Source organism: Dendrobates tinctorius, unplaced genomic scaffold (assembly GCF_039654945.1).
Source record: "Dendrobates tinctorius isolate UK_male_01 unplaced genomic scaffold, ASM3965494v1 ptg000258l, whole genome shotgun sequence".
Taxonomy (NCBI): domain Eukaryota; kingdom Metazoa; phylum Chordata; class Amphibia; order Anura; family Dendrobatidae; genus Dendrobates; species Dendrobates tinctorius.
The window spans coordinates 3,232,777-3,260,663 of record NW_027361925.1 but is presented as its reverse complement, the minus strand read 5'-3'; the positions used below and the strand labels follow the sequence as shown (position 1 = coordinate 3,260,663).

General features: G+C 43.5%; 1 protein-coding gene across 1 annotated transcript in view; it reads left to right on the top strand.

The window, feature by feature from the left end:
• Positions 1 to 23,319, top strand: part of HDAC8 (histone deacetylase 8) — a 71,245-nt gene extending 47,926 nt beyond the window's left edge. The window contains exons 8-11 of the mRNA XM_073558787.1: positions 580 to 752; positions 3,441 to 3,535; positions 6,027 to 6,132; positions 23,139 to 23,319. Of these exons, the coding sequence (XP_073414888.1) occupies positions 580 to 752; positions 3,441 to 3,535; positions 6,027 to 6,132; positions 23,139 to 23,161 (397 nt within the window). The 3' untranslated portion in view covers positions 23,162 to 23,319. The remainder of the gene's footprint in view (positions 1 to 579; positions 753 to 3,440; positions 3,536 to 6,026; positions 6,133 to 23,138) is intronic.
• Positions 23,320 to 27,887: the final 4,568 nt, after the last annotated feature.

The following is a 27,887-nucleotide window of genomic DNA, read 5'->3' as shown; positions in this document are numbered from 1 at the left end:
AGGTATCGTCATTATTTGGACTCCTTACTTAGCTAAAGGTAGAGGAATCACACTAATTTTGATGGAGACCTACAAAGAAATGAAGTTTGTTAAACCACCATGTGCCTAGTCCTGTGAGAGAGATCATTCAGAAAAATCTTTAAAGTACTCTCTGGAGTACCTCCCAGTGTTTTCCGAGCATGGAGCTGACATGACAATGCATTTCAAATGTGATTCCCATGTCAGAAGAACTTGCAGCACAATGTCTAGTTCTACGTCTATCTCCTCCTCCCTCCTCATTCTTCTCGGTCCCCTACATAGAATCTTACAGGCACCAACTGCCATCTCCCTTCTCAGTTGTGTGAAACTCTGTATACACTTAAGATCGATATTACCACTGAATACAGAATGAAAGACCAGGCCAGGGGGAGAGAGAAGCAGATTTCTTAGAAGAAAGATATTACATAGATTCTTATTTTCATGTGATTTATGCAAAAAAAATTAAAATGATTGTTACTTTTTATTGTATTTTTCCAAAAATGACTGTTTCTTGTAAAGATTGATAACATTTCTGTGTATGAAATGTCCTTTCTCTTCCAGTGTGCTGAAGGAAGTGTTTACAAAGTTTAACCCAGAAGCCGTGGTCTTACAGTTGGGGGCCGATACGATTGCAGGAGACCCCATGTGTTCATTCAACATGACGCCGGAGGGCATTGGGAAGTGCCTGAAGTACGTGTTACAGTGGCAGCTGCCGACTCTGGTCCTAGGAGGAGGTGAACACCTATTCTCATTAGTATTCTGCTCCCAAAGAAATGAGCCAGAGCATGAGCTGGTATACGTGCAGTAAGAGCGCCTTCACACTGTGGCCATGTCACAGGCAAAACTCAAGAAAAAGCATATACCCTATAGTAAGTAAATAGTAATAGTATGTATAAATAACATACAGTACTTGGTTAACATTTTTTTTTTTTTTTTTTATCGTAAAAGCCTTCCTACCACTACAAGGTGTACCCATCGGGACGGTCCTACCCTGTCTCTAGTATGAAAACCTCGCCTTGTGTCAGCCGACCTCAATATGAATAAGGGCAGAGGAGGACGTGGCCCAACTGTGCAGACACCTGTCCATGGGAAGCTACATAGATGACATGCCCTGCTCAGAAGGGGCTTTATTGACCAAAATACTGATAACAATGTCCCTTTTGTTAGTTACATGTACTATTACTATTTACCGTATTTTTAGGACTATAAGACACACCTAGGTTTTAGAGGAGGAAACTAGAACAAAAAATATTGACGCAAAAATTGTGGTAAATTCTGTACTAATATCCCCATCCTGGTATGCATGGCCCCCTCATCACTATCCTGGTATGCATGGCCCCTCTTACCCATCCTGGCATGCATGGCCCCTCTTACCCATCCTGGTATGCATGGCTCCTCATCCCTATCCTGGTATGCATGGCTCCTCATCCCTACCTGGGTATGCATGGCCTCCTCCTCCCTATCCTAGTATGCATGGCCCCCTCATCCATATCCTGGTATGCATGGCCTCATCCCCATCCTGGTATGCATGGCCTCCTCATCCCCATCCTAGTATGCATGTCTCCTCATCCCCATCCTGGTATGCATGGCTTCCTCATCCCTATCCTGGTATGCATGGCCTCCTCATCCCCATCCTGGTATGAATGGCCCCCTCATTCCGAAAATGGTATGCATGGCCCCCTCATCCCCATCCTGGTATGCATGGTCTCCTCATACCCATCCTGGTACACATGGCCCCCTCATCCCTATCCTGGTATGCATGTCTCCTCATCCCCATCCTGGTATACATGGTCTCCTCATCCCCATCCTGGTATACATGGCCCCCTCATCCCTATCCTGGTATGCATGGTCTCCTCATCCCCATTCTTGTATACATGGCCCCCTCATCCCTATCCTGATATGCATGTCTCCTCATCCCCATCCTGGTATACATGGTCTCCTCATCCCTATCCTGGTATGCATGGCCTCCTCATCCCCATCCTGGTATACATGGCCCCCTTATCCCTATCCTGGTATGCATGGCCTCCTCATCCCTATCCTGATATGCATGGCTCCTCATCCCTATCCTGGTATATAGGGTCCCCTCATCTCTCTCTTTGTATACATGGTCTCCTCATCCTGGTATACATGGTCCCCTCATCCCCATCCTGGTATACATGGCCCCCTCATCCTGGTATGCATGGCCTCCTCATCCCAATCCTGGTATGCATGGCTCCTCATCCCTATCCTGATATGCATGGCTCCTCATCCCCATCCTGGTATACATGGCCCTCATCCCTATCCTGGTATATAGGGTCCCCTCATCTCTCTCTTTGTATACATGGTCTCCTCATCCTGGTATACATGGTCCCCTCATCCCCATCCTGGTATACATGGCCCCCTCATCCCCATCCTGGTATACATGGCCTCCTCATCCCCATCCTGGTATGCATGGCCTCCTCATCCCCATCCTGGTATACATGGCTCCTCATCCCTATCCTGATATGCATGGCTCCTCATCCCCATCCTGGTATGCATGGCTCCTCATCCCTATCCTGGTATGCATGGCTCCTCATCCCCATCCTGGTATGCATGGCTCCTCATCCCTATCCTGATATGCATGGCTCCTCATCCCCATCCTGGTATACATGGCCCTCATCCCTATCCTGGTATATAGGGTCCCCTCATCTCTCTCTTTGTATACATGGTCTCCTCATCCTGGTAACATGGTCCCCTCATCCCCATCCTAGTATATATGGTCCCCTCATCCCTATCCTGGTATGCATGGCCTCCTCATCCCCATCCTGGTATACATGACCCCCTCATCCCCATCCTGGTATATATGGTCCCCTCATCCCTATCCTGGTATGCATGGTACCCCTCATCCCTATCCTGGTATGCATGGTACCCCTCATCCCTATCCTGGTATGCATGGTACCCCTCATCCCTATCCTGGTATGCATGGCTGCAGCTGCCGAGTTTTCATGTGTGCTCACTACTAAATGGAATGAATATTCACTGCATTCCACACCTATGGGAGTGGCGAACAGTGAATATTCATTCCCTTAAGTAGTGGGGACACGTGAAAGCCCGGTAGCTGAAGGAAGTCAGTGGCTGCGGCTAACAGCGCCTCCGCTATTAAAGAGAAATGAATATAAAAGCCCTGCTTTATGTGCTGTAGCATTGCTGGTCCTGTCTCTGGTCTTGCCGCAGATGAGCTGGTGCGGTGCCGTCCTTAGCATTTATGGACGTTGGCTTGTCAGTCACCACATATGATTGACAGCTCTTTTGACGCCCTCTGGTAGGGCTCCCCTGAGGCGCGCCATCATCTTTTTAAGCTAATTTTTTTTTATTGTAATAAAATACCACAGTAGAGTAGTTCAGACGATGTGGAGCCGAGTCCTGACTGCTCCGAGCTTCTTAGCTGCTGTTCTCTGTCTTAGGAGGATACAATCTTCCCAATACTGCTCGATGCTGGACGTACCTGACTGCAGTGATCCTAGGCCGGACCTTATCTTCTGAAATCCCGGACCACGAGGTATGCAGTATTCTCTGCCACATTTCACGCATTCTGGGAGGGTAAAATCCTGAATGAGCCACATGTAATCTTGAATCATGTTAGCCCTTCCAAGCTTGTGAATGCTTTTATTGTATGAATACACTGAAACAAAGGCTCCTCTGTCCTCCTGGTAGTCTACCTCCACATCAGATCTGCTGGCTGCCCTTTTTGAATCTTAGATTTTTTAACAAAGTATTTCTTGAGCTAATAAACCTGAATTCTTTTATAAATGCAAACTGGTATAAGTTTTACCTGCTGTCTATTGAAAGTGGCTCAAAAAAGTCTCATTCACAACCTTAACCTCATATATACCTGTGCCATGTAATATCAGCACAGGTCACATGCAGGGTATATGTTTCTGACTGAGCCCATCATACAGCGGGTGACCCATTACATCTGCCTGTAACAGCAGCACCCAGGGCCAGCTCTGATCACTGCTGGCTGACCATACACTGGCTCCTTTCTTCCCCACACAATACCATTTCAGGGCAGCCGGGGTTGTCCTGGAGCTTCTCACCATCATCTTGGTTCTATGCAGCCCAGCTTGGCTCGAGTTCACAGGAGATTGTGAATTACACTATATACTGCAATAATATGTTATCGGCAATCAAACAGGTTCAAGGCCCTAAGGGAACTAAGAAATATTTTTTAAGAAAGAGAAATTCTCGTAGATATTAAATATTGAGGTGTTTCTGTGTATCACTAAAGAAAAAAAAACTTTATAAAAATGAACTGGTTTAAAAAAATAATAGTTTACTTCACTCCTTTCCCAGTTAAAAAAAAAAAAAATATTCGAAAGTTGGAAAAAAGAAGAAATGTGTTTGGCATCATCAGGTCTATCAAAATATAAAATAATTCACACCGCATGTTAAAGGGAACCTGTCATGCAAGAAAATCACTACTAATCTGCAGCTACGGAGTTACCATATATACTCGTGTATAAGCCGACCCCCCTAATTTTGCCACAAAAAATTGGGAAAATTTATTGACTCGCGTATAAGCCTAGGGTTAAATGGTGGTCCGAGAAGATGCTCCATAGATAACCCCCCCCCATATGCTGCTGCACAAGGGTTAATGCTGGCCCAAGAAGATGCTCCATAAATACCCTCCATATGCTGCTGCACAAGGGTTAATGCTGGCCCAAGAAGATGCTCCATAAATACCCTCCATATGCTGCTGCACAAGGGTTAATGCTGCCCCATAAATACCCCCCATATGCTGCTCCACAAGGGATAATGCTGGCCCAAGAAGATGCTCCATAAATACCCCCCATAAGCTGCTACACAAGGGTTAATGCTGCCCCATAAATACCCCCCATATGCTGCTCTACAAGGGTTAATGCTGCCCCATAAATACCCCCCATATGCTGCTGCACAAGGGTTAATGCTGCCCCATAAATACCCCCCATATGCTGCTCTACAAGGGTTAATGCTGCCCCATAAATACCCCCATATGCTGCACCCCTTGATGAATTTGAGAGGTAGTTTTTTTAAATGGAGTCACTTATGGGGGTTATGCTGTTCTAACACCTCTGGGGCTTTACCAATGTGGCATGGCGCCCTCAAACCAGTTCATCACTTCTGAACTCCTATATGGTGCTTCCCTTCTGAGCTGTGCACTATGCCTCAAAAGTAGTTTTTTGACCTCATATGGGGTATCGGTGCGCTCAGGAGAAATTGCAGAACAAATTTTGGGGTCCAAAATGGAATCCATTTTCTCCTGCTATCCTTGTGAAAATTAAAGAAATTGGGGTTTAAAAAAAAAATTTTTGTGGGAAAAATATATTTTTTTTAATTTTCACAGATCAATGTTGTAAAATTCTGTGAAGCACCTGTGGGTTCAAGGTGCTCACTACACATCTATATAGTCAATGAGGGGTCTACTTTCCAAAATGGGGTCACTTGTGTTGGACTTTCCACTGTATAGAATAACAGGCTAAACTCGCTGCCAGGTTTCGTAATGTTTGTCACTGACGTTCGGTGACAGTCAGAGAACAGCAGCAGCTCTCACCCCTTCGGTCTTGTCTGAAGGAAGTGAGAGTGAAGCGGCCCATTAGCAGCTGCTGATTGGCTGCAGGGCTGACATGAAAACAACACTCTAGTGCATTAGCAGCCACTGATTGGCCTCAGGGCTAACATAACACAACACTTGAGTTCCTTAGCAGCTGCTGATTCTGCAGGGCTCCCATGACACATCATCGGCTGCTAATGGGCTAGAGTGTTGTGTCATATCAGCTTTGCAGCCAAACATTCGAGCCCATAGCAGCCTCTGATTGGCTTCAGGGCTCACATGACTCAACACTCGAGCCCATGACACAACACTCAAGCCCTGGGAGATCAAGAGCTGACATTGCTGAAACCACATCTGCGGGGAGTAAAGGCAGACGATCTCCAGCTTTAAGGATAGCCTGCCCTAGGTATTGACGACAGGTTTCGGTTGCACTCTACATGATGCAGATTTTGTGTTTTAGTTCTTCACAGAGTACGGGCCTGATTATGTTCTGGAGATTACACCCAGCTGTCGGTCTGACCAGAATGATGCCCAAACGGTGCGGGAGATTTTAGCTTCAATCAAAGGTAAGAGTCAGGAACAGATGTAACCTGATAGGCTCTTAGGTAAGGCCTCAGTCGTTTTTCTAGACTAGAAAACCAGTGTTTCAGTGGGTCATTTCCACCAGTGCTAACTACTGCTGTTTCCACACCCATGAAGGTGGTCAACCAATATTCTAAATACAATAACTAGCGCTTAAATCTGCACCACCGTACACAATTGCAGTCATTGTGTTCTGTGCTGTCCAAAGAATAAGAGAACACTTAAAGGGAATCTGTCACCCCTTTTTTGAGATATCATATAATGATATCATTCAATTGTGTGCCACATAAGGATTCTCTTAGTACTTTTGCTTCCCCCTGACCCCGCACCTTTCATGCATAAATACCTTTTTACCTTTTTTTTTTCGGTTTAGATGTATGTAAACTGCGGCTGTCCGGTCTGCTGGGCGGGGCTTATTCACCTGCTCCCCCCTCCCTGTCTTGCTCTACGCATTTCTTCTTGTGTAGAGCAAGACAGGGAGGGGAGAGCAGGTGAATAAGCCCCCCCCTCCATAGAGTTTTAAATGCACCAACTGTCTTCTCTCAGTAATGTGAAAGTCTGTCTTCACTGAATAGAGATTTTACCCAGTAATTGAAAGTGATCAGTCCAGGAGGAGAAAGAGGCAGATTTCTCCAATAAGATATATTACAAACTTTCTCTTGTACTACTGATTTATGAGAAAAGAAATAAAACGACTGTGATGCTTTAAATCATACATCAGTTCTTAATCAATGAAAGATTTAGGTTGAAAATCTCTAGTAATATAAGATGTCATTCGCTGAGTACAAAATAACATATCTGTGCTCAAGGGAGCGCAAAGTCCCCATGAAAATCAATGTCGGAAAATGTTTACACGGGCAGAGCACCATAGTCGATGTGCACTGACCGATCTGTGGTAGGGTGTTCACTGCACATAGGCTTCTCATAAGTGCTGCATCTCCACTATGAGCCAGCGTTTCGCTCCTTCCTCAGGCAAGCGGCAGCCTGTGTACACTGAAAGACTATTGTGAAACCAGCATTATTAACCCCTTTACCCCCAAGGGTGGTTTGCATGTCCCTTTATGAGGTAATAACTCTGGAACGCTTCCATGGACCCTGGTGATTCTGACGTTATTTTCTTGTGACATATTGTACTTCATGATAGGGGTAAAATTTCTTGTGAAAATACTGAAATTTGGTGAAAATTTTGAATTTTTTGCAATTTTCTGACTTTGAATTTTCATGCCCTTAAAACAGAAATATGTCACATAAAATAATTAATAAATAACGTTTCCTACACATTTACTTTACATCAGCACAGTTTTGTAACCAATTTTTTTTTTTAGTTAGGAAGTTATAAGGGTTAAATGTTGACCAGCGATTTCTCATTTTTACAACACCATTTTTTTTAGGGACCACATCACATTTGAAGTCACTTTGAGGGGTCTATATGATAGAAAATACCCAAAACTGACACCATTCTAAAACTGCACCCCTCAAGATGCTCAAAACCACATTCAAGAAGTTTATTAACCCTTCTGGTGCTTCACACGAATTTTTGGAATGTTTAAAAAAAAAAAATGAACATTTAACTTTTTTTCACAAAAAATTTACTTCAGATCCAATTTTTTTTATTTTACCAAGGGTAACAAGAGAAATTGGATCCCAAAAGTTGTCTAATTTGTTCTGCATATGCTGATGCCCAATATGTGGTGAGGAACCACTGTTTGGGCGCATGGCAGAGCTCGGAAGGGAAGGAAGGCCGTTTGACTTTTTCAAACCAAAATTGGCTGGAATTGAGATCGGATGCCATGTCGCGTTTCAACGTTCCCTTATGTGCCTACACAGTGGAAACCCCCCACAAGTGACCCCATTTTGGAAACTAGACCCCCTAAGGCTCTTTCTTATCTAGATGTGTGGTGAGAACTTTGAACCCCCAAGTGTTTCACTAAAGTTTATAATGCTGTGGGGAAAAATCAAACATTTTTTTTCCACAAAAATTATTTTTTTAGCCACCAATTTTTTTATTTTTCCAAGGGTAACAGGACAAATTGGGCAACAGCTTTTGGGGTCCAATTTCTCCTGAGTACGCTGGTACCCCATATGTGGGAGAAAACTACTGTTTGGTCAAATATCGGGGCTCGGAAGGGAAGTAGTGACGTTTGGAATGTAGACTTTGATGGAATAGCCTGCGGGCATCATGTTCCGTTTGGAGAGCCCCTGAATTGCCTAAACAGTAGAAACCCCCCACAAGTGACCCCATTTTGGAAACTAGACCCCCCCCCAAGGAACTTATGTAGATGTGCCTTAACACTGGCAATGCCCAACTACTGCCCCCTTTTTGGAATTAATCTACTGTTTCCTGGTATGTGAATTTTATAAGTGATCCCGCATCTCGCCGCAGCTCAGCCCGGCTGGGAACAGAGCCCAGTGACCGAATGTAACTGCGGTGACTCCAGTGAGATCCCCGCCAGCACCGTGAGCCATGAGCGCTCATGTTGCTAGCGGCGATCTCAACGAATCTCACTGCAGCTCAGCCCGGCTGGGAACGGAGCACAGTGACCGGAGGTAAGCTCTATGACGTCACCCCCAGTTACTGATGCTCCGTTCCCAGCAGCTCATTCACCAGTGGTTTTCAGAGTGGACGGTCACATTTTGGCACCGTCCAGATTGAAAACTAATGTTTTTATATTTGGCAGCTGTCACATGGTAAAAGACGCTTTTTATTGCAAAAAATAGCTTTTGCATCACCATATTTTGAGAGCTATAATTTTTCCATATTTTGACCCACCGAGTCATATGAAGTCATGTTTTTTTGCGGGACAAGTTGACATTTTTGTTGGTACCATTTTCGTGCACATGATAATTTTTGATCGCTTTCTATTCTGATTTTTGGGAAACAGTATGAACAAAAACTAGCAATTCATGAATCTCTTTTGTGGGGGGGGGGTTTAATACCATTCTGTGTGTGGTAATATTGATAAAGCAGATTTATTCTTCGGGTCAGTACTATTACAGTGATACCTAATTTATATAATTTTTTAATGTTTTGGCGCTTTTATACAATAAAAACTATTTTATAGAAAAAATGATTGTTTTTGCATCACTTTATTCTGAGAGCTATAACTTTTATTTTTTCGCTGATGATACTGTATGGCGGCTTGTCTTTTGTGAGACAAGATGACATTTTCAGCGGTACCATGTTTATATATCCGTCTTTTTGATTGTGTGTTATTCCACTTTTTGTTTGGCGGTATGATGGTAAAGCATTGTTTTTTGCCTTTTTTTATGGTGTTCACTAGAGGGGTTAACTAATGGGACAGTTTAATAGAGCAGGTCATTACAGACACGGCGATATCAAATATGTGTACTTTATTGTTTTGTTTTTTTCATTCAAATGTTTATTTAGAGAGAGAATATATATTGATTTATTATTTTTTTAAATATTTTTACAATTATTTTACAAAAAATTTGTTTACTTTTCCCTAACTTTTTTACTTAATCAGACTATGGGAAAATCATTTTTTGCAGGCTGATCGCTTCTATGGCATGTAGATGAAGCAGCATTTGCATGCTATAGACGCTGTCAGCGCTGCCCTGACAGAGAGACTTGTTGGTCATGCACTGCGCATGATCAGCAAGTTTACTCTGATGACCCGGTCCAGCTCACCATGGCAACATCGGACCCCCACGTCACGCCACGGGGTCTCCGATACAAAGGCAGAGGGGTGTCTATGACCTCTTAATGACCTGGAGAATCATAATGGCAGGTCAGTTTTCGCAATTAGTGAACATGGTAAAAAAAATTAAAAAAACAGTTGTGGGATTGCTTTTTTTGCAATTTCACCGCAGTTGGAATATTTTTCCAGTTTTTGAGTACACTATATGGTAAAAGCAATGGTGTCGTTGAAAAGTACAACTTGTCCCGCAAAAAACAAGCCCTCACATGGCCATATTGATGGAAAAATGAAAGTTATGACTCTTGGACAAGGGGAACGAAAAACAAAAAAGGGCTCCATCATGAAGGGGTTAAGATCACTCATTGTCGGTGATGTTTCAATGTACCGTATGTGCAGCTTGAAGTGGCAGGATGAAACCCTCACAGCCATTGTCTGATGTGACAGCGGGCAGTATATCACACTTGTTCGATCTTTCAAGGATATGTCTCCCACTATCATCTCTGACCACCACCAAACCAGGCAGTCACAGACCGTGACCCTCTCGCTTCTGTCAGGTGACCACTACAGGTTGAGAGGCCCCCATGACACCTCTCATCGAGGCTGTGTCTAACAGTTTGGTCATGTGCAGCACAGTGGCTCATTGGTTAGCACTGCAGCCTTACAGCGCTGGGGTCCTGGGTTCAAATCCCACTAAGGACAACATCTGTAATGAGATTGTATGTTCTCCCTGAGATTGCGTGGGTTTCCTACCACATTCCAAAGACTTACTGATAGGGAATCTAGATTGTGAGCCCCAATTGGGACAGCGATGATAATGTGTGCAAACTGTAAAGAACTGTGGAATATGTTAGCGCTATATAAAAATAAAGATTATTATTATATATATATATGCCCACCATTACTCTGCTGTAGGTCACTGTGTAGGGCTTTGGCCATTCTCCTGCTTCTCCAGTCTTGCTACTGGGTTGATGTCCTTGCGATGACACATTTGGATGCTCCATGGTGGAGGGACTGGACAATCTGTGCAAGTACTAAGACGGTTCAGGGTCAGTACTCTGCAGATCTCTCCTGCCAGTGAGACACTCGTTCAGGGTAGGAGACCGGCGAGTAGACTATCTTGGGCCGTACGCCAACCCTGTCACACAGATGTTTGAATTCTTAGATAGACTTAAGAATTGGGCCCCAAATCCGGCGAATTCTCTGGAAAACACTTTCTGGTGGAGTCAGGAACGTCTGTTGTGATTTACTGCCGAATTTGCAATAAAATCTGATGCTTTACACAGGAATATTGTAGGTTTCTTATAATCCTAAGCTTTCCAACAAGTGTCATTTGCTGTGAAAATCTGCAACAGGAATGTATGTCTCATTGATTTATAACAACAAACCGTATCCTGCAGGACAGTATCCATTCATCATTTATGCAGCTTGTGGACGCGACATTTCATAGCAGGTTTTTCCATTTGCAGTGTATACGGGGAAATCTGGAACAAATATGCTGCTACCCACTAGCAATAAGAAACGATGCACAGATTGATGCAAACTTTGCAGCCAGTTAGTGAGTTTTTCTTTTTACCCAATACAATATATATTGTATTGACTGATTTAGATTTAAAGAACCATTCACGCCTGTACCCTAAATATCCCATGTGATTATGGCCCCATAATAGCTGCATGGTCTTCCATCGGATGTACATTATTGCTTTGAGATTAGTGTGTTGAGGTTCTTGAAGTTCTTAAATTCTGTGCTGATAAATTTCATAAAACATCTGTTAGGAATTGAAGGTGAATTTTTCTGATATAGACCCAAAAGACAAAATCTTCTGACAGCCCACAGCCACTGCAAGGGGAGCATGAAAGCAACGATCATACTTGGAAGGAGCATTCAGTCCATAAGCAGACCACGGGGTGGACGCAGGCAGTCATACTAGCATTCAGTCCATAAGCTGACCACTCGCTGGATGCAGGCAGTCATACAAGCATTCTTTCCATAAGCAGACCACGGGGTGGACTCACGCAATCATACAAGCATTCATTCCATAAGCAGACCACAGGATGGACTCACGCAATCATACAAGTATTCATTCCATAAGCAGACCACAGAGTGGACTCATGCAATCATACAAGCATTCAGTCCATAAGCAGACCACGGGGTGGATTCATGCCAGCATACAAGCATTCAGTCCATAAGCAGACCACGGGGTGGACGCAGGCAGTCATACTAGCTAGTATTCAGTCCATAAGCTGACCACTCGGTGGATGCAGGCAGTCATATAAGCATTCATTCCATAAGCAGACCACGGGGTGGACTCACGCAATCATACAATCATTCATTCCATAAGCAGACCACGGGGTGGACGCAGGTAGTCATACAAGCAATTCATTCCATAAGCAGACCACGGGGTGGACGCAGGCAGTCATACTAGCATTCAGTCCATAAGCTGACCACTCAGTGGATGCAGGCAGTCATACAAGCATTCATTCCATAAGCAGACCACGGGGTGGACTCACGCAATCATACAAGCATTCAGTCCATAAGCAGACCACGGGGTGGACGCAAGCAGTCATACAAGTATTCATTCCTTAAGCACACCAGGGGGCGGACGCTGGCAGTCCTACTAGCATTCATTCCATAAGCAGACCATGGGGTGGACGCAGGCAGTCATACAAGCATTCAGTCCATAAGCAGACCACAGATTCTAACATTCATTCCCATAAGCAGACCAAGGGGTGGACTCACTCAATCATACAAGCATTCAGTCCACAAGCAGACCACGGGGTGGACGCAGGCAATCGTACAAGCATTCAGTCCCTGCACAACAAGGGGCAGACGCATTCAGACAAGCATTCAGTCCCTGCAGATCAGGGGTCGGATGCAAGCAGTCAGATAAGCATTTAATCCATGTAAACTACTGGTTGGCTACAAACCGTCAGACAAGCATTCAGTCGGGGTGGACACAGACAATTCAGTCCCTGCAGACCACGGAGTGGACTCAGGCAGTCAGAACTGTACCATCTAGTGAGTTCTCTGTAGGTGAACGGAGACTTTGCATCAGAACTTTCAAAAATAAAATGTCGGAGCAGGAAACGAAACAGTGCTGTAATGATTGTCAGAACTTCATATTCAATGTCATTAGAATTTGGCTGAAATCTTGATTTTAAGTCCTCTGCTCCTGTTCTTTATGTGCAGTTTCTTGTTTGTATTTAATTTCTACTTTTTTTTTTTTTTTTGAGATGTAGCTGTGTAACAGCAGTCTACAGTCCAGCTAGATACCAGCTTGTATGGAGCAGATTGTATTGTCAGTCCTTCACCCCGAAATTCCACTCTTCTCCCTAGTAGTCAGTCAAGTAAAAACACATCCTCATTATTATTATAGCACCATTTACTCCATGGTGCTTTACTTGTAAAATAATAAAAATCAAGTACAATAATCATGAAGAATACAAATCACGACTGGTACAGGAGGAGAGAAGACCCAGCCCGCGAAGGCTCACAGTCTACAAGGGATGGGTGAGGATACAGAAGGTGAGGGCAGAGCTGGTCATGCAGTGGAATAGTGGAGCGAGGGTTTCTGCAGGTTGTAGGTTTGTCGGAAGAGGTGTTTCTTCAGGTTTTCAAATTTTCTTTGGTAGGCGAGAACCTGATATGTTGGGCGAGAGAGTTCCAGAGTAGAAGGGATGCCTTGGAAAAATCTAGTATGTGATTGTGGGACGAGGACATGAGAGGAGTAGAGAAGGAGATCTTGTGAGAATCGGAGGTTGCGTGCAGGTACAGTAAGTACCGGGAGACTAGCAGGGCTGTGGAGTCGGTAAGCCAAACCTGCGACTCCGACTCCTCAATTTCCCTTACACCGACTCCCACATATACAGTTGTGGCCAAAAGTATTGACACCCCTGCAATTCTGTCAGATAATACTCAGTTTCTTCCTGAAAATGATTGCAAACACAAATTCTTTGTTATTATTATCTTCATTTAATTTGTCTTAAATGAAAAACAAAGAATTGACAAGAGATTTCAACGCAAGATTGTGCGGATGTTGGATAAAGAACCTCCACTAACATCCAAACAAGTTCAAGCTGCCCTGCAGTCGGAGGGTACAACAGTGTCAACCCATACTATCTGTCAGCGTCTGAATGAAAAGGGACTGTATGGTAGGAGACCCAGGAAGACCCCACTTCTTACCCCGAGACATAAAAAAGCCAGGCTGGAGTTTGCCAAAACTTACCTGAAAAAGCCTAAAACGTTTTGGAAGAATGTTCTCTGGTCAGATGAGACAAAAGTAGAGCTTTTTGGCCAAAGGCATCAACATAGAGTTTACAGGAGAAAAAAAGAGGCATTCAAAGAAAAGAACACGGTCCCTACAGTCAAACATGGCGGAAGTTCCCTGATGTTTTGGGGTTGCTTTGCTGCCTCTGGCACTGGACTGCTTGACCGTGTGCATGACATTATCAAGTCTGAAGACTACCAACAAATTTTGCAGCATAATGTAGGGCCCAGTGTGAGAAAGCTGGGTCTCCCTCAGAGGTCATAGGTCTTCCAGCAGGACAATGACCCAAAACACACTTCAAAAAGCACTAGAAAATGGTTTGAGAGAAAGCACTGGAGACTTCTAAGGTGGCCAGCAATGAGTCCAGACCTGAATCCCATAGAACACCTGTGGAGAGATCTAAAAATGGCAGTTTGGAGAAGGCACCCTTTAAATATCAGGGACCTGGAGCAGTTTGCCAAAGAAGAATGGTCTAAAATTCCAGCAGAGCATTGTAAGAAACTCATTGATATTACCGGAAGCGGTTGGTCGCAGTTATTTTGGCTGAGGGTGCCAATACTTGTGTCTGGCCCATTTTTGGAGTTTTGTGTGAAATGAGCAATGTTTTGCTTTTTGCTTCATTCTCTTGTGTTTTTTCATTTAAGACAAATTAAATGAAGATAATAATACCAAAGAATTTGTGTTTGCAATCATTTTCAGGAAGAAGCTGAGTATTATCTGACAGAATTGCAGGGGTGTCAATACTTTTGGCCATAACTGTATTTATTGGAATACAACTTTAGAACACAAAACTGTAATAAATTGTAAATATGTAATACACTATAATATTGATAACATATATACAGTACAGACCAAAAGTTTGGATACACCTTCTCATTCAAAGAGTTTTCTTTATTTTCATGACTATAAAAATTGTAGATTCACTCTGAAGGCATCAAAACTGTGAATTAACACATGTGGAATTATATAATTAACAAAATAAGTGTGAAACAACTGAAAATATGTCTTATAGTCTAGGTTCTTCAAAGTAGCCACCTTTTGCTTTGATTACTGCTTTGCACACTCTTGGCATTCTCTTGATGAGCTTCAAGAGGTAGTCACCGAAAATGGTCTTCCAACAGTCTTGAAGGAGTTCCCAGAGATGCTTAGCACTTGTTGGCCCTTGTGCCTTCACTCTGCGGTCCAGCTCACCCCAAACCATCTCGATTGGGTTCAGGTCTGGTGACTGTGTAGGCCAGGTCATCTGGCGTAGCACCCCATTACTCTCCTTCTTGGTCAAATAGCCCTTACAGAGCCTGGAGGTGTGTTTGGGGTCATTGTCCTCTTGAAAAATAAATGATGGTCCAACTAAACGCAAACCGGATGGAATAGCATGCCGCTGCAAGATTCTGTGGTAGCCATGCTGGTTCAGTATGCCTTCAATTATGAATAAATCCCCAACAGTGTCACCAGCAAAGCACCCCAACACCATCACACCTCCTCCATGCTTCACGGTGGGAACCAGGCATGTATAGTCCATCCGTTCACCTTTTCTGCGTCGCACAAAGACACGGTGGATGGAACCAAAGATCTCAAATGTGGACTCATCAGACCAAAGCACAGATTTCCACTGGTCTAATGTCCATTCCTTGTGTTCTTTAGCCCAAACAAGTCTCTTCTGTAGCAGTGGTTTCTTAGCAGTTATTTTACCATGAAGGCATGCTGCACAAAGTCTCCTCTTAACAGTTGTTGTAGAGATGTGTCTGCTGCTAGAACTCTGTGTGGCATTGACCTGGTCTCTAATCTGAGCTGCTGTTAACCTGCGATCTCTGAGGCTGGTGACTCGGATAAACTTATCCTCCGCAGCAGAGGTGACTCTTGGTCTTCCTTTCCTGGGGCGGTCCTCATGTGAGCCAGTTTCTTTGTAGCGCTTGATGGTTTTTGCCACTGCACTTGGGGACACTTTCAAAGTTTTCCCAATTTTTTGGACTGACTGACCTTCATTTCTTAAAGTAATGATGGCCACTCATTTTTCTTTACTTAGCTGCTTTTTTCTTGCATAATACAAATTCTAACAGTCTATTCAGTAGGACTATCTCAGCTGTGTATCCACCAGACTTCTGCACAACACAACTGATGGTCCCAACCCCATTTAGAACACAAGAAATCCCACTTATTAAACCTGACAGGGCACACCTGTGAAGTGAAAACCATTTCCGGTGACAACCTCTTGAAGCTCATTCAAGAGAATGCCAAGAGTGTGCAAAGCAGTAATCAAAGCAAAAGGTGGCTACTTTGAAGAACCTAGAATAATAAGACATATTTTCAGTTGTTTCACACTTTTTTGTTAATTATATAATTCCACATGTGTTAATTCATAGTTTTGATGCCTTCAGAGTGAATCTACAATATTCATAGTCATGAAAATAAAGAAAACTCTTTGAATGAGAAGGTGTTTCCAATCTTTTGGTCTGTACTGTGTGTGTATATACACTATGACTTAACTCGGCTTTGACAAACCCTAGATCCTCAGGCTACATTCACACCATGGGCGTAGCCAGGATCAAACCTAGGGCAGAACCTCCGTGTTCCGTAGAACCTCATACTGCACACCTCAGCTGCTGCAGAACCTCATACTGCACACCCCTACACTTGAAAATAAAGGCTGCAACATAAGAAGATGTGATGAATGCAGTCTATTTATTCCAACTATCAATTGATGTTGATGTGTTACTAAGGACGAGCAATGCCTGTCCTGGGCGTCCTTTTGGGCAGCTATGAGGTGTACCTGACTGGTGTTATAAAAAAAAAAGGAGTGTTAGTCTGTGTGCTACCCGGCTTTCATTTTTTTGGTACAGATAAGATATGGATAGACAGATATGGATAAATGGATAGAGCAGATTTCTAATCTGCTTTTGCTATTGAAAACATTATCTATGAGCTCAAAAACCTTTCAGCTGAAAATGTATCTCAAAAAATGCAGGAAAAACGCTGTGTGTGTGAATGTAGCCTTAGATCAGGAATAGAACAGTCATTTATAGGACATTTCATAACTTTCCCAAATTCCTGTGAAAAAATATTCAGCACATTCTGCACTGAATTACTGTACCCAATTTATTATATATTTTAGGAGTCGGAGTCGGTCCATTTTATACCAATTCCACCAAAATGAGCTCCGACTCCTCAGCCCTGGAGACTAGGTCACAGATGTTTGGAGGAGACAGGTTGTGGATGGCTTTGTATGTCATGGTTAGAGCTTTGAACTAGAGTCTCTGGGCAATAGGGAGCCAGTGACGGGATTGACAGAGAGAAGAGGCCAGGGAATAGTGGAGGGGACAGGTGAATTAGTCTGACAGCAGTGTTTAGGATCGATTGGAGTGGTGCAATAGTGTTAGAAGGGAGGCCACAGATTCTTGGTTAAGGAAAGTACGGATCTGGGAAATATTTTTGAGTTAGAGTCGGCAGGAGGTGGAAAAAACTTGGATATGTTGCATGAAGAAGAGAGTCAAGGGTTACCCTTAGGCAGCAAGCTTTCGAGACAGGGAAAAGTGAGCAGCCATTGACTTTGATGGATAGGTCTGATGGGGGAAAGATGACAAATTCAATTTTGTCCATGTTACGTTTTAGAAATCAAGCAGAGAAGAAGGATGAAATAAAGGACAGACATCTTGGGCTTCTGGTTAGTAAGGAAGTGATATCTGGTCCAGGGAGGGAGACCTGTGTGTCATCAGCATAGATATGATACTGAAACCCTTAGCTCTCAAAGAGCTGTCCTAGGCCGAAGGTGTTGATGGAGAAGAGTAGTGGTCCTAGAACTGAACCTTCGGGGGAACACCGAAAGATAGGGGTCAAGATGAGGAGGTGGTGTGTGTGTGGGATACGTTGAAAGGCCAGTCTGTTAGGTATAAAGAGATCCAAAATAGGGCTAAGTCTGTGATGCCAAGAGATGATGGAATTGTCCACTGTGTCGAAGGCAGAGGACAGGTCCAGGAGGAGGAGGACAGAGTAGTTTCGCTTGTCTTTGGCGGTTAGTAGATCATTGGTGACTTTAGTTAGGGCAGTTTCGGTGGAATGATGTGGTCAAAGCCAGATTGTAACCTGTCAAAGGGGGAGCAGGAGGACAGGTCAAGATGGACAATGCTGTTCCAGTAGTTTTGAGGCATAGGGGAGAAGTAATATGGGGTGATAGACACAGAGGTTAGGTCAAGAGAGGGCTATTTGAGGATAGGAGTGAGCGAGGCATGTTTAAAGTATGAGGAAACAATTAGTGATAGGTGGAAGAGATGGGGGTTAGAGTTGGAATGAAGACTGGGAAGTGGGATAGAATTTGTCAAGTGCTCAGGTAATGAGATGTGATCTGGAGAGTAGAGCGGAAAGTTTATCTTCTGTAATGGCGGAGAAGCCGGTTTTGGAAGAAGATGACTAAGTAGTTATGAGGAGAGGCTGTGGGGCAGTCTTCAGCTGAGGAGAGGGAGTTTGCTGGAGATGGAGGAGAATAGTGAAAGTGCTGAATAGCTGTTTAGGGTTGTGAGACAGAGAGGATATGAGAGATGAGAAGTAGTTTTACTGTGCAGCAGTGAATGTGGGCTTGGAAGTGGTGAGGGACTGTTTGTGATGAAGTGCTTGTTGGAATGGTATCTTTTCCATCTCGGCTCAGCAACCTGGAAGCCTGCTCAGTTTTTTAGTCATGCTCATGTGCCGGAGTTATCTGTTGCTTGTGTGAGCTTTGGTATGTGTGAGAGGAGGAACCAATTCGATAGCTGCAGAAGGGACTCACACTCTTTCTAAGTCAAGGTGTTTGAGATTTCTGTGAGAGTGTGCAAGTTTGTGGAGTGGGTATTGTGTACATGGAAAGGGAAGAGAATTTGAGAAGGTTGTGGTAAGATAGGGAACAGAGGCGTGTGTGGCCATCTTTGTCACTGGCTGTGGAGGACCATTGAGTGAGGCTGTAAGGGGAGGCCAGGACTGTAGTCGTGACCAGAGACACTGAAGCATCTGTGTCCCGAACTTCCCCTACAGAAAACTGTATTCTTCTCAGTGTACCTGCATCTCCAGGTTCAGGTCCCTCTGGGCACTTCCCAGGCTGCGACAGTCCCTCTTCCAGGCGACCCCCCAGTAAAGGAGACACAGTCCAGGATAACTTGAACATTCTCTTAATACTTCACACGTTACATCCACAATTGGCACATCATGGAATTTACTTGTTTCCTCATCTTTCCCTGCTTTGCTGTCTCTTCTGTGCAGCACACGCCTGGACCGGACCATCCTAGACTGCTTCCCAGTTCTTCCTGGCCTAACCTCGCCGTGATGACAATTCCTTCCGCCTGTTTCACCCCAGACTCGAAATCATCAGTCACCTGGTTTGGTTGCCTCTGGTAAAGCATCTGGCCCGTCTGTACCGTTCTCGTCGAAGCTCCAACTTTCTTCATCTCCTCAGTCCAACTGACTCCTGCTCTAAAGGCATCCGCCCAGGCTATGAGTCGCAACATCTTTCCTACCCTGTTCTGGCCCACTGCTATCATGTACAATGGCCATGGATAACGTGGGCTGCAGCGATTTTAACGATATGTGGCTGTCAAGCTGTCTGGGCTTATAGCCCATGTGTACACTTCAGGCACCCTAGCCCTGTCTAACCTAACTTCCTAAAAGCTTCTATCTTACCACCCGGCAGCCCCTCCTATACTTAATCCCCCTATAACCATACTATAAACTATACCTACAGTGCTCACTAGTATGCTCACATCTAGTGGCCCACAAATAAACTACACCTACCCTTATCTATAAGAACTATAATACTAAGGTGCCCTTCTCTAATGTCCCAAAAGGATGCACTTTACTTTCCCTAAACTGTACATGAGCATTAGTACACATCATCACATTATATTATATACAGTATTACAATAAAGGAACATAATATAATATAGTTCTACAAAGAATGGTAAGATATTTATGAATGTGGCAGTACCATAAATGTGAGCAGTAATACATTACTATGTAGCAGTAACGCAAATATTAATCATAGACATTACCAACATTAGCACATGTACACATCAACACATGGAAAACTACTAGAGGAAGGGAAGCAAGGAGGTAATTCTATCTCGCGCCCTTACAAGGCCAAAGGAGGAAGTGAGAGATAGAAGCTTAGTGACAGCTGAGAGGGAAGTGTAAGTGGGGATGTTGAAGTCACTCACGATGATAGTGGGGATGTCAGCAAAACGGAAATGAAGTAGCCAGGTGGTGAAGTGATCATAAAAGGTGGTGGCTGGCCCTAGGGGGTGGTAAATTACAGCCAGTTGAAGGGGGAGTAGATGTGGACAGAGTGCTCCTCAAAAGAAGGGAGAGTAATGCAGGGTGGCAGTGGAATTGAGGAGATGGAACTGTTATATGACAGGAGAAAACCAACTCCTCCGCCATGCTTGTTGCTGGGAGTCGGGGTGTGAGAAAGATGGAATCCACCATAAGAAAGTGCAGCAGGAAAGGCTCATCTAATCATTTGCACTACGCAAAGTACTGTTAATGAAATGTTTGCGCACAGAGTATCACTGTTGTGTCACAAGGATCAGAGTTTTCACCATAATACACCATTTTCCAACAAGTCATAGGCACCGATTCATCACAGCTTTTACCTCAGAAAAATGTTGCAAAAATACTTTGAAAAGTCTCACAGTTTGAAGCCGCTCTGCCATAATGGGCCTGGCTGGGGAAGAGGCGTAGTTATGCCTGTCGGTCAGATTTAGCAAAAGTGCCAGTGTCTCTTGTACCAAAAATACTACTCCAGTTCCTGACTGAAGTAGTCATTGGGAAGATGCACCAGTTCTACTCGTAGATCCTTCTTAAAGGGAATCTGTCAGCATCTCTCTCCTATGTAATCTGACAGCTGCATGATACGGAGGCCCTCATTCCAGTGATCTGTCACGTTGTATATTGGGTGCCGCAGCTGCTGTGACAGTCAGTTTTCTCTGTTGTAGATCTGGCAGAGCGGAGATTTTGAACTGTGTAAGCCCGCCCATGCCACTGATTGAAAGCTTTCTGTATAACTCAGCCAAACCACTGACAGCTTTCTGGATATATTCCTGCCCACACCACGGATTGGAAGCTTTATATGTATAACCCCACCCACACCACCAAATGGAAGCTTTCTGTGTATAACCCCACCCACTCCACTGGCAGATTTCTGGATATAATCCCGCCCACACCCCCGATTGGAAGCTTTCTGTATATAACCCGCCCACACTACTGATTGGAAGCTTTCTGTGTGTAACTCCGCCCACACCAGCGATTGGCAGCTTTCTGTGTATAATCCTGCCCACACCAATGGCAGCTTTCTGGATATAAGCCCGCCCACACCACGGATTGGAAGCTTTATATGTATAACCCTGCCCACACCACCGATTGGCAGCTTTCTGTGTATAATCCTGCCTACTATTGAGAAAGATAAATTTCAGCTCACCTTTTATAAGTTCATAAGAACTGTTGGAAAGACTCTGAGCACGGACACGTCTCTGCCAGGACGTATAATAGAATCCAAGAAAAGAAAGGAAGGTCCAGCTCCAGAAATTAAAATCCAGGATTTTTATTGAATCATATTTAAAATAAATTCATGGCTGCTTGTGATCAAGTAACGTCAAGATTTACCGCATGGGGATATTCTCCAGATCTCTGTACGCGTTTCGAGCACAAGTGCTCTTAGACAAGCAGCCATGAATTTATTTTAAATATGATTCAATAAAAATCCTGGATTTTAATTTCTGGAGCTGGACCTTCCTATAATACTGCCTACACCACTGGCAGCTTTCTGGATATAAGCCCTCCCACACCACTGATTGGAAGCTTTCTGTGTATAACCCCACCCACACCACTGACAGCTTTCTGGATATAACCCCGCCTACACCAATTGGAAGCTTTCGGTTATAACTCAGCCCACATTACCGATTGGCAGCTTTCTTTGTATAACTCCGCCCACACCACTGATTGGCAGCGTTCTGTGTATAACCCTGCCCACACCACTGGCAGATTTCTGTATATAACTCCACCCACACCGCTGATTGGAAGCTTTCTGTGTATAACTCCGCCCACACCACTGTCAGCTTTCTGTGTATAATGCCGTCCCCACCATCGATTGACAGCTTTCTGTGTATAACTCCATCCACACCACCAACTGACAGCTTTCTGAATATAACCCCTCCCACACCCTCTGTCAGCTTTCTGTGTATAACCCCGCCCACACCACTGATTGGAAGCGTTCTTTGTATAACTCCGCCCACACCACAGATTGGCAGTTTTCTGTGTATACCTGCCACACCACTGGCGGCTTTCTTTGTATAACTCTGCCCACACCACCGATTGGCAGCTTACTGTGTATAACCACGCCCACACCACCGATTGGCAGCTTACTGTGTATAACCACGCCCACACCACAGAATGGCAGCTTTCTGTGTATAACCACGCCCACATCATTGATTGGCAGCTTTCTGTGTACACTGTATAGTGACAGAGCTGCTAATCAGTGGTGGAGGGGAGCATGGTTGGACCATATTGCACGTGTCCTGTAATGATAATCTCCTGCTGATAAAACATTGGTTGCATTGTAGCAGCAAAACACAGTCTAATAAGTGACAAATGGCTGGAATCGGGTTCTCATCCTACATCAGACTGCTCTCAGATTACATAGGGACACCCTGCTGACAGATTCCCTTTAATGAATTGGTCCCACAATGTCAGAACAGAACATTGAGACAACTGTCAGATTGTGAATGGGAGCTTTTTTCTCCTCTTTTCCTCTCTTCATTTGCAGAAGTCTGATTTTTCCCGTTATTTAGTAGTTTTATATCAATGAAAAGTTTGGCAATTTTCCTTTCAGAGGATGAGAATTTCTTCTGAGCCCATAACACCGGTGTTCAGCAATGCTTTCATTATTATTATAATTATACTACAAAAGGACACAGGGAGCAATCAATGCCTGAATCCATGACCCTACAGTGCTACAGAGTCTAAGGAAAGTCCACCTGATGGTTATATTCACTTGCTTGTTGATGAAATAACATAATATTTCCCAACTCTTCCCATCATCTGTTTTCTTTTCAGGTAACCTGAAGCGTATGGCGTGACTCGCGCCCTGATCGCAGCACGTTATGGTCAGCGCTCCTGTTTCCTGAACATTGCAGGACGATGCTCGTCTCCTGAACATCATGGCTATAGGATGCTTTTTACACGCTTTCTTCTAAGGACATTTTTGTATTGTGAATAATAAACATGGTTTACAAAATGTTTGTAGTTTTCAAATTTCTTTCATTTTTTGTACAATGGAGTGATGATTATGCAGAGACTCTCCAGCTCATGTCCCTTACATTGGGATTTATTCTGACCAGTTTACAAATGTAAAGGTATCAGAAAGGTTTACCTCCTGGTTGGAGGAGCCTGGACAGGACTTGTACTAGAACCTTACAGCCCACCTGGAGGGATGGACCTACCGGTCACTGCCAACTCCTGCAAACGCTTGATTTTATAACAAGGGTCCACAGATCTGGTAGTGACTTTCCCGTAGATTACTCCATACTCGTCTGCAGAACGGTGCTGTGACTGAAGACTGCATCCAATGTTCTTCTGAGGTTCCTCGGCCTGTGAGCTGTGGCTCATGGCTTTCTGCCAGCTATGTGCATTAGCACCGTGTCTGGTAAACCGCTATGAAGAGCTGGTCTTCAGATGGTGACTTTTATGAGAAGCCCCGCAGAGATCAGCAGATCAGGATGTACATATGCCAGCCATTTTTATAAGCTAGAGTGAAGATGGCCCTGCCGGCTTAAAGCTGGATGGGATAGTGTGGTGGGAGTGCTCGATGTTAGAACACAGAATGGTGGTAACGTGGAGACCCCTATATAGGTGTACTGCCCCCGTGTGATTTCTCATGGATGCTCTGCCTGCCATTATATTGGGGGGCTTTGGTCGTCATTTCTGTGGAAGGATTGGGGTCGATGGTTGGATGTTACTACTTATGGGACTGTGTACACCTCATTACCCTCTCGGAGTTGAATGTGGCTCTCAGGGTAAGAAAGGTTGGGGACCACTTTCCTAAGGTATGAATTTGTGGCCAGAAAACTCATGTTTGTGTATAAGGTCACATTCAGAAGACCATAGCCCCAATACATCAATGTGATTATGCCACAATTCGGAGTTGCACAAAAATGTGGAGACTTTTTGTATTAATGCCAGTTTCACCAAAATAGGCAAAACAGCTATTCAAGCTGGTCTTGATGAATCGGGAGCCATGTCTGTTATTACATTGACTGATTGTATCCTGGTAAAATAGATGAGAACAGGACATCTACTGAGTTTAACACATACGCGGTTATGTAAAAAAATTGATACGAAAATCGCATACAACCAAGAGCTAGATATACCAAAAAAAGCCAAACTTGCTGTGGTCAGATTTATTATTGCCTCCAATGATAACTGAAAATAAAGTATTTTCTGTGGGTGACAGACATAGATTAATGTACGTGTGTCTTTACCATTGGTTGATTGTACGGTCGGCAATGCTAAGAAGAAGGACACTGTCTTATTACAGCGCCAGGCGAGCTTTCTCTCCGATTACTTGTGTAACTTCTACTTCACAACACACATATTTAGTTTTTCATATAATAGTTCCAAGTTACTGCTCCTGGTAAATTTCCTATTAGACAAATGCTACGTCAGGAAATCAGAAACATTGGCCACACAAGAGGCAAATAACATTAATGGCCCAGAGCCTGGTGGACAATTGAGACCCCAGCATGAAGGCGTTTCTTCTCGTGTTGGTGGATTTATAGGAATGTGTTACTTTCTTTCAGTGAAGGGATCAGCACAAAAAAAACATGGTCCTAGGAAAGGATAATAACGAGTATTTGGGACCAAAGGCCCAAGCATCCAACAGAAATTGAGTTTCCTATTAAACCTGGGCAAAAAAAATGTCAAACGTAAGGAATATGAGACAGAACAAAGGAAAGACATACACAGACACATCAAAGGGCAGAAAAAGAGCAACAATGGGGGAAGAGTCAAGTCAGACAAGGTTGGGGTGATGGAGAGGTCAGACATCTGCTTGAGTCTTTGCTTCGTAACGCCAACTCCCACAAGAAAGCTAGGAGAGCTTGGTCTCCTCAGGGTTAGTGTGGACATCAGTCTAGACCTCGGCATCTTCACATGAGAGAACATTGACCCCACGAGGGCCACATCGCATTGAAATGCTCCTCATTATTCTGTAACTCGGAGATTGTTTGCTAAAAAAAAAACATCCTGGAGAACTTTAACCACTTTGCGACATTTGACATACATGCAAGTCATGATCGTGAAGATGTTCCCTCATTATACCGTTAAAGCCTGTTTAACCCTGTAAGTGCTGCGATCACAGCACTTAAACAGTTATGAGAGCATGGGGGCTCCTTCTTACCCCATCGGCAGCACGGCAACGGAAAGCATCATGGGGAACAAATGGTTGTCATGGCAACGGAATGTCCATGGTGGAAAAATAAAACCGTTACAGCGCTCATAATATGGTGATGAAAAACAATAGACTGTTTCCAAAATATGGATTTAGTGTGAAAAAGATAAACAAAAAAATTATATAAATCTAATTTCAGTAATTGTGGTGACTCAAAGGATAAACGGCGTTAAAAACACCAACTTGTGAATTGCTGTCTTTTGTTTATTTATTTTACCCATTTGTATAGCTCCATTAATTCCACAGCGCTTTACAGACATTTTTGTTCATTCTATGGGAATAGAACCTGATCAAAAGGTATTATCTACCCCAACATGGTACCAATAAAAACTCATCCCACACAAGAAAGGCCCTCGTACAACTGGAAAAATTAAAAAGTGACTGCACTCAAAAACTGACAATGGAATAAAAATTTTGAACAGCTGACATGTGCCCGGAATAGTCGCGGGTGGAATCGCGATCCACCCGCGGCTATTAACTCGTTAAATGCCGCTGTCAACTCTGACAGCGTGATTTAATGTGCGCTTCCTGCCATCAGGCCGGACATCCACTGGTGACAGTGCCTGCCAGAATAGGTACAATAAAAGAGAGTGAGGAAAAATGAAGATGATAAACAAAACATACACATGATTGAGCATAATCATATCCACTTATGAATCCTATATGACAGACAATAACCCAATTTAGAATGATGCAACATCTACGTGTGTCCACGATTGTGTAAATATAAACACACATGGAGGTATAATACAAACACAATATACAAACAACCTATAATAGCATGATGTCACAGACAGGTACATGCTGGAAACACTCCCACAGATTTGATAAGTTGAAGGCAGGGGAATAGGTGACATGATCCATATCAATCGTCAAATGACCGACCACTAAATAAAAAAAATAAGGACACATAAGTAAAAACACATACAATGAAAATTGACCCAGAGATACAATAAAAATGGGAAGAGAAAGAGAAGAGGACAAAATACCTAAAAGAGGTAGAGACACGATAGGGAATAATTAACATATTACAAGAACTGCAAAAAACTTGGCTTTTCATTGAGTCCCAATGGAGTCATGGTACCTAACTTACAGTAACTATCAAGCTGTGCCAACATGCACCTCAGGTCTCTCCCTCAGTGCCACCATGGACCTGGTCAATGCCTTTGATTTTGAGGTTGCCTGGGTTGCAGTTGTGCAGAGAATGAGGTAAACGGGCACCATCTGAAATATCAATGTGGGATCACCTAATGCATATAAATTTACATCAGAAACACACAAGAAAAAAGTATACACACAGAGATGTAGGGATCACCACTAAGTTATATAGTCAAAAATCAACAAATTTATTTTATTGTAATGAACACAACAAGCAAAACACTCATTTAAAATCAATTAAAAAGTTTGAAAAAACAGACATGAATCGAACAACAAACAATGGGTCAAAATATTGAGCAGTTAAATACTAAGAGCCCCAGATTAGCCATACAATCAGTGGGATCCCATGTAATTTAGCCGTGTGCTTGTGCTCAGGGGCCAACTGCTATTACGCTGGGTGAAGGGGTGATTTCATCCATATCTCAATGGCCTGGGTTGCTGGTAATTTAATATAACATGCTGTTTTTGTGTGGTACAAATCTACAACTTCTTTGTATTTTGATGTGATCATGATATATACTTGTAGATTTAATATTTAATACCATCAACAATGTCCTTTGGAGACTCAGATGCAAACAGCATATGGTTATGCTAGTGTTATAGCATTAGTTGGGTTATGACGACCAGCAAGTATTTGTTTTTTGTCTACGGCACACTGTATGGCTAATCTGGGGCTCTTAGTATTTAACGGCTCAATATTTTGACCCATTGTTTGTCGTTTGATTCATGTCTGTTTTTTCAGACTTTTTAATTGATTTTAAATGAGTGTTTTGCTTGTTGTGTTCATTACAATGAAATAAATTTGTTGATTTTTGACTATATAACTTAGTGGTGATCCCTACATCTTTGTGCGTATACTTTTTTCTTGTGTGTTTCTGGGTTGCAATTGTGTCACAACCTGAAATGCCGAGGGATAGTTTTGCGTAACGATATTTCATCAACCCTTGACGCTGCCCTTATAGCTCTGATATGTTCCCTAGTATGAACACATAACTCACGTGACGTAAGACCCACATATACTATGCCACAGGGACATGTGGCATGGTACACTACATGGTTTGTGCTACACAAGATATAACTCATGATCTTAAATTCTTGTTTGCCATTTGCAGAAAAAAATGTGGCTCACACAATGTTGCGACAAGCCATGCATGATCCACAGGGGTAACATCCCTGTGAAGACACAGCATTGTATCTTA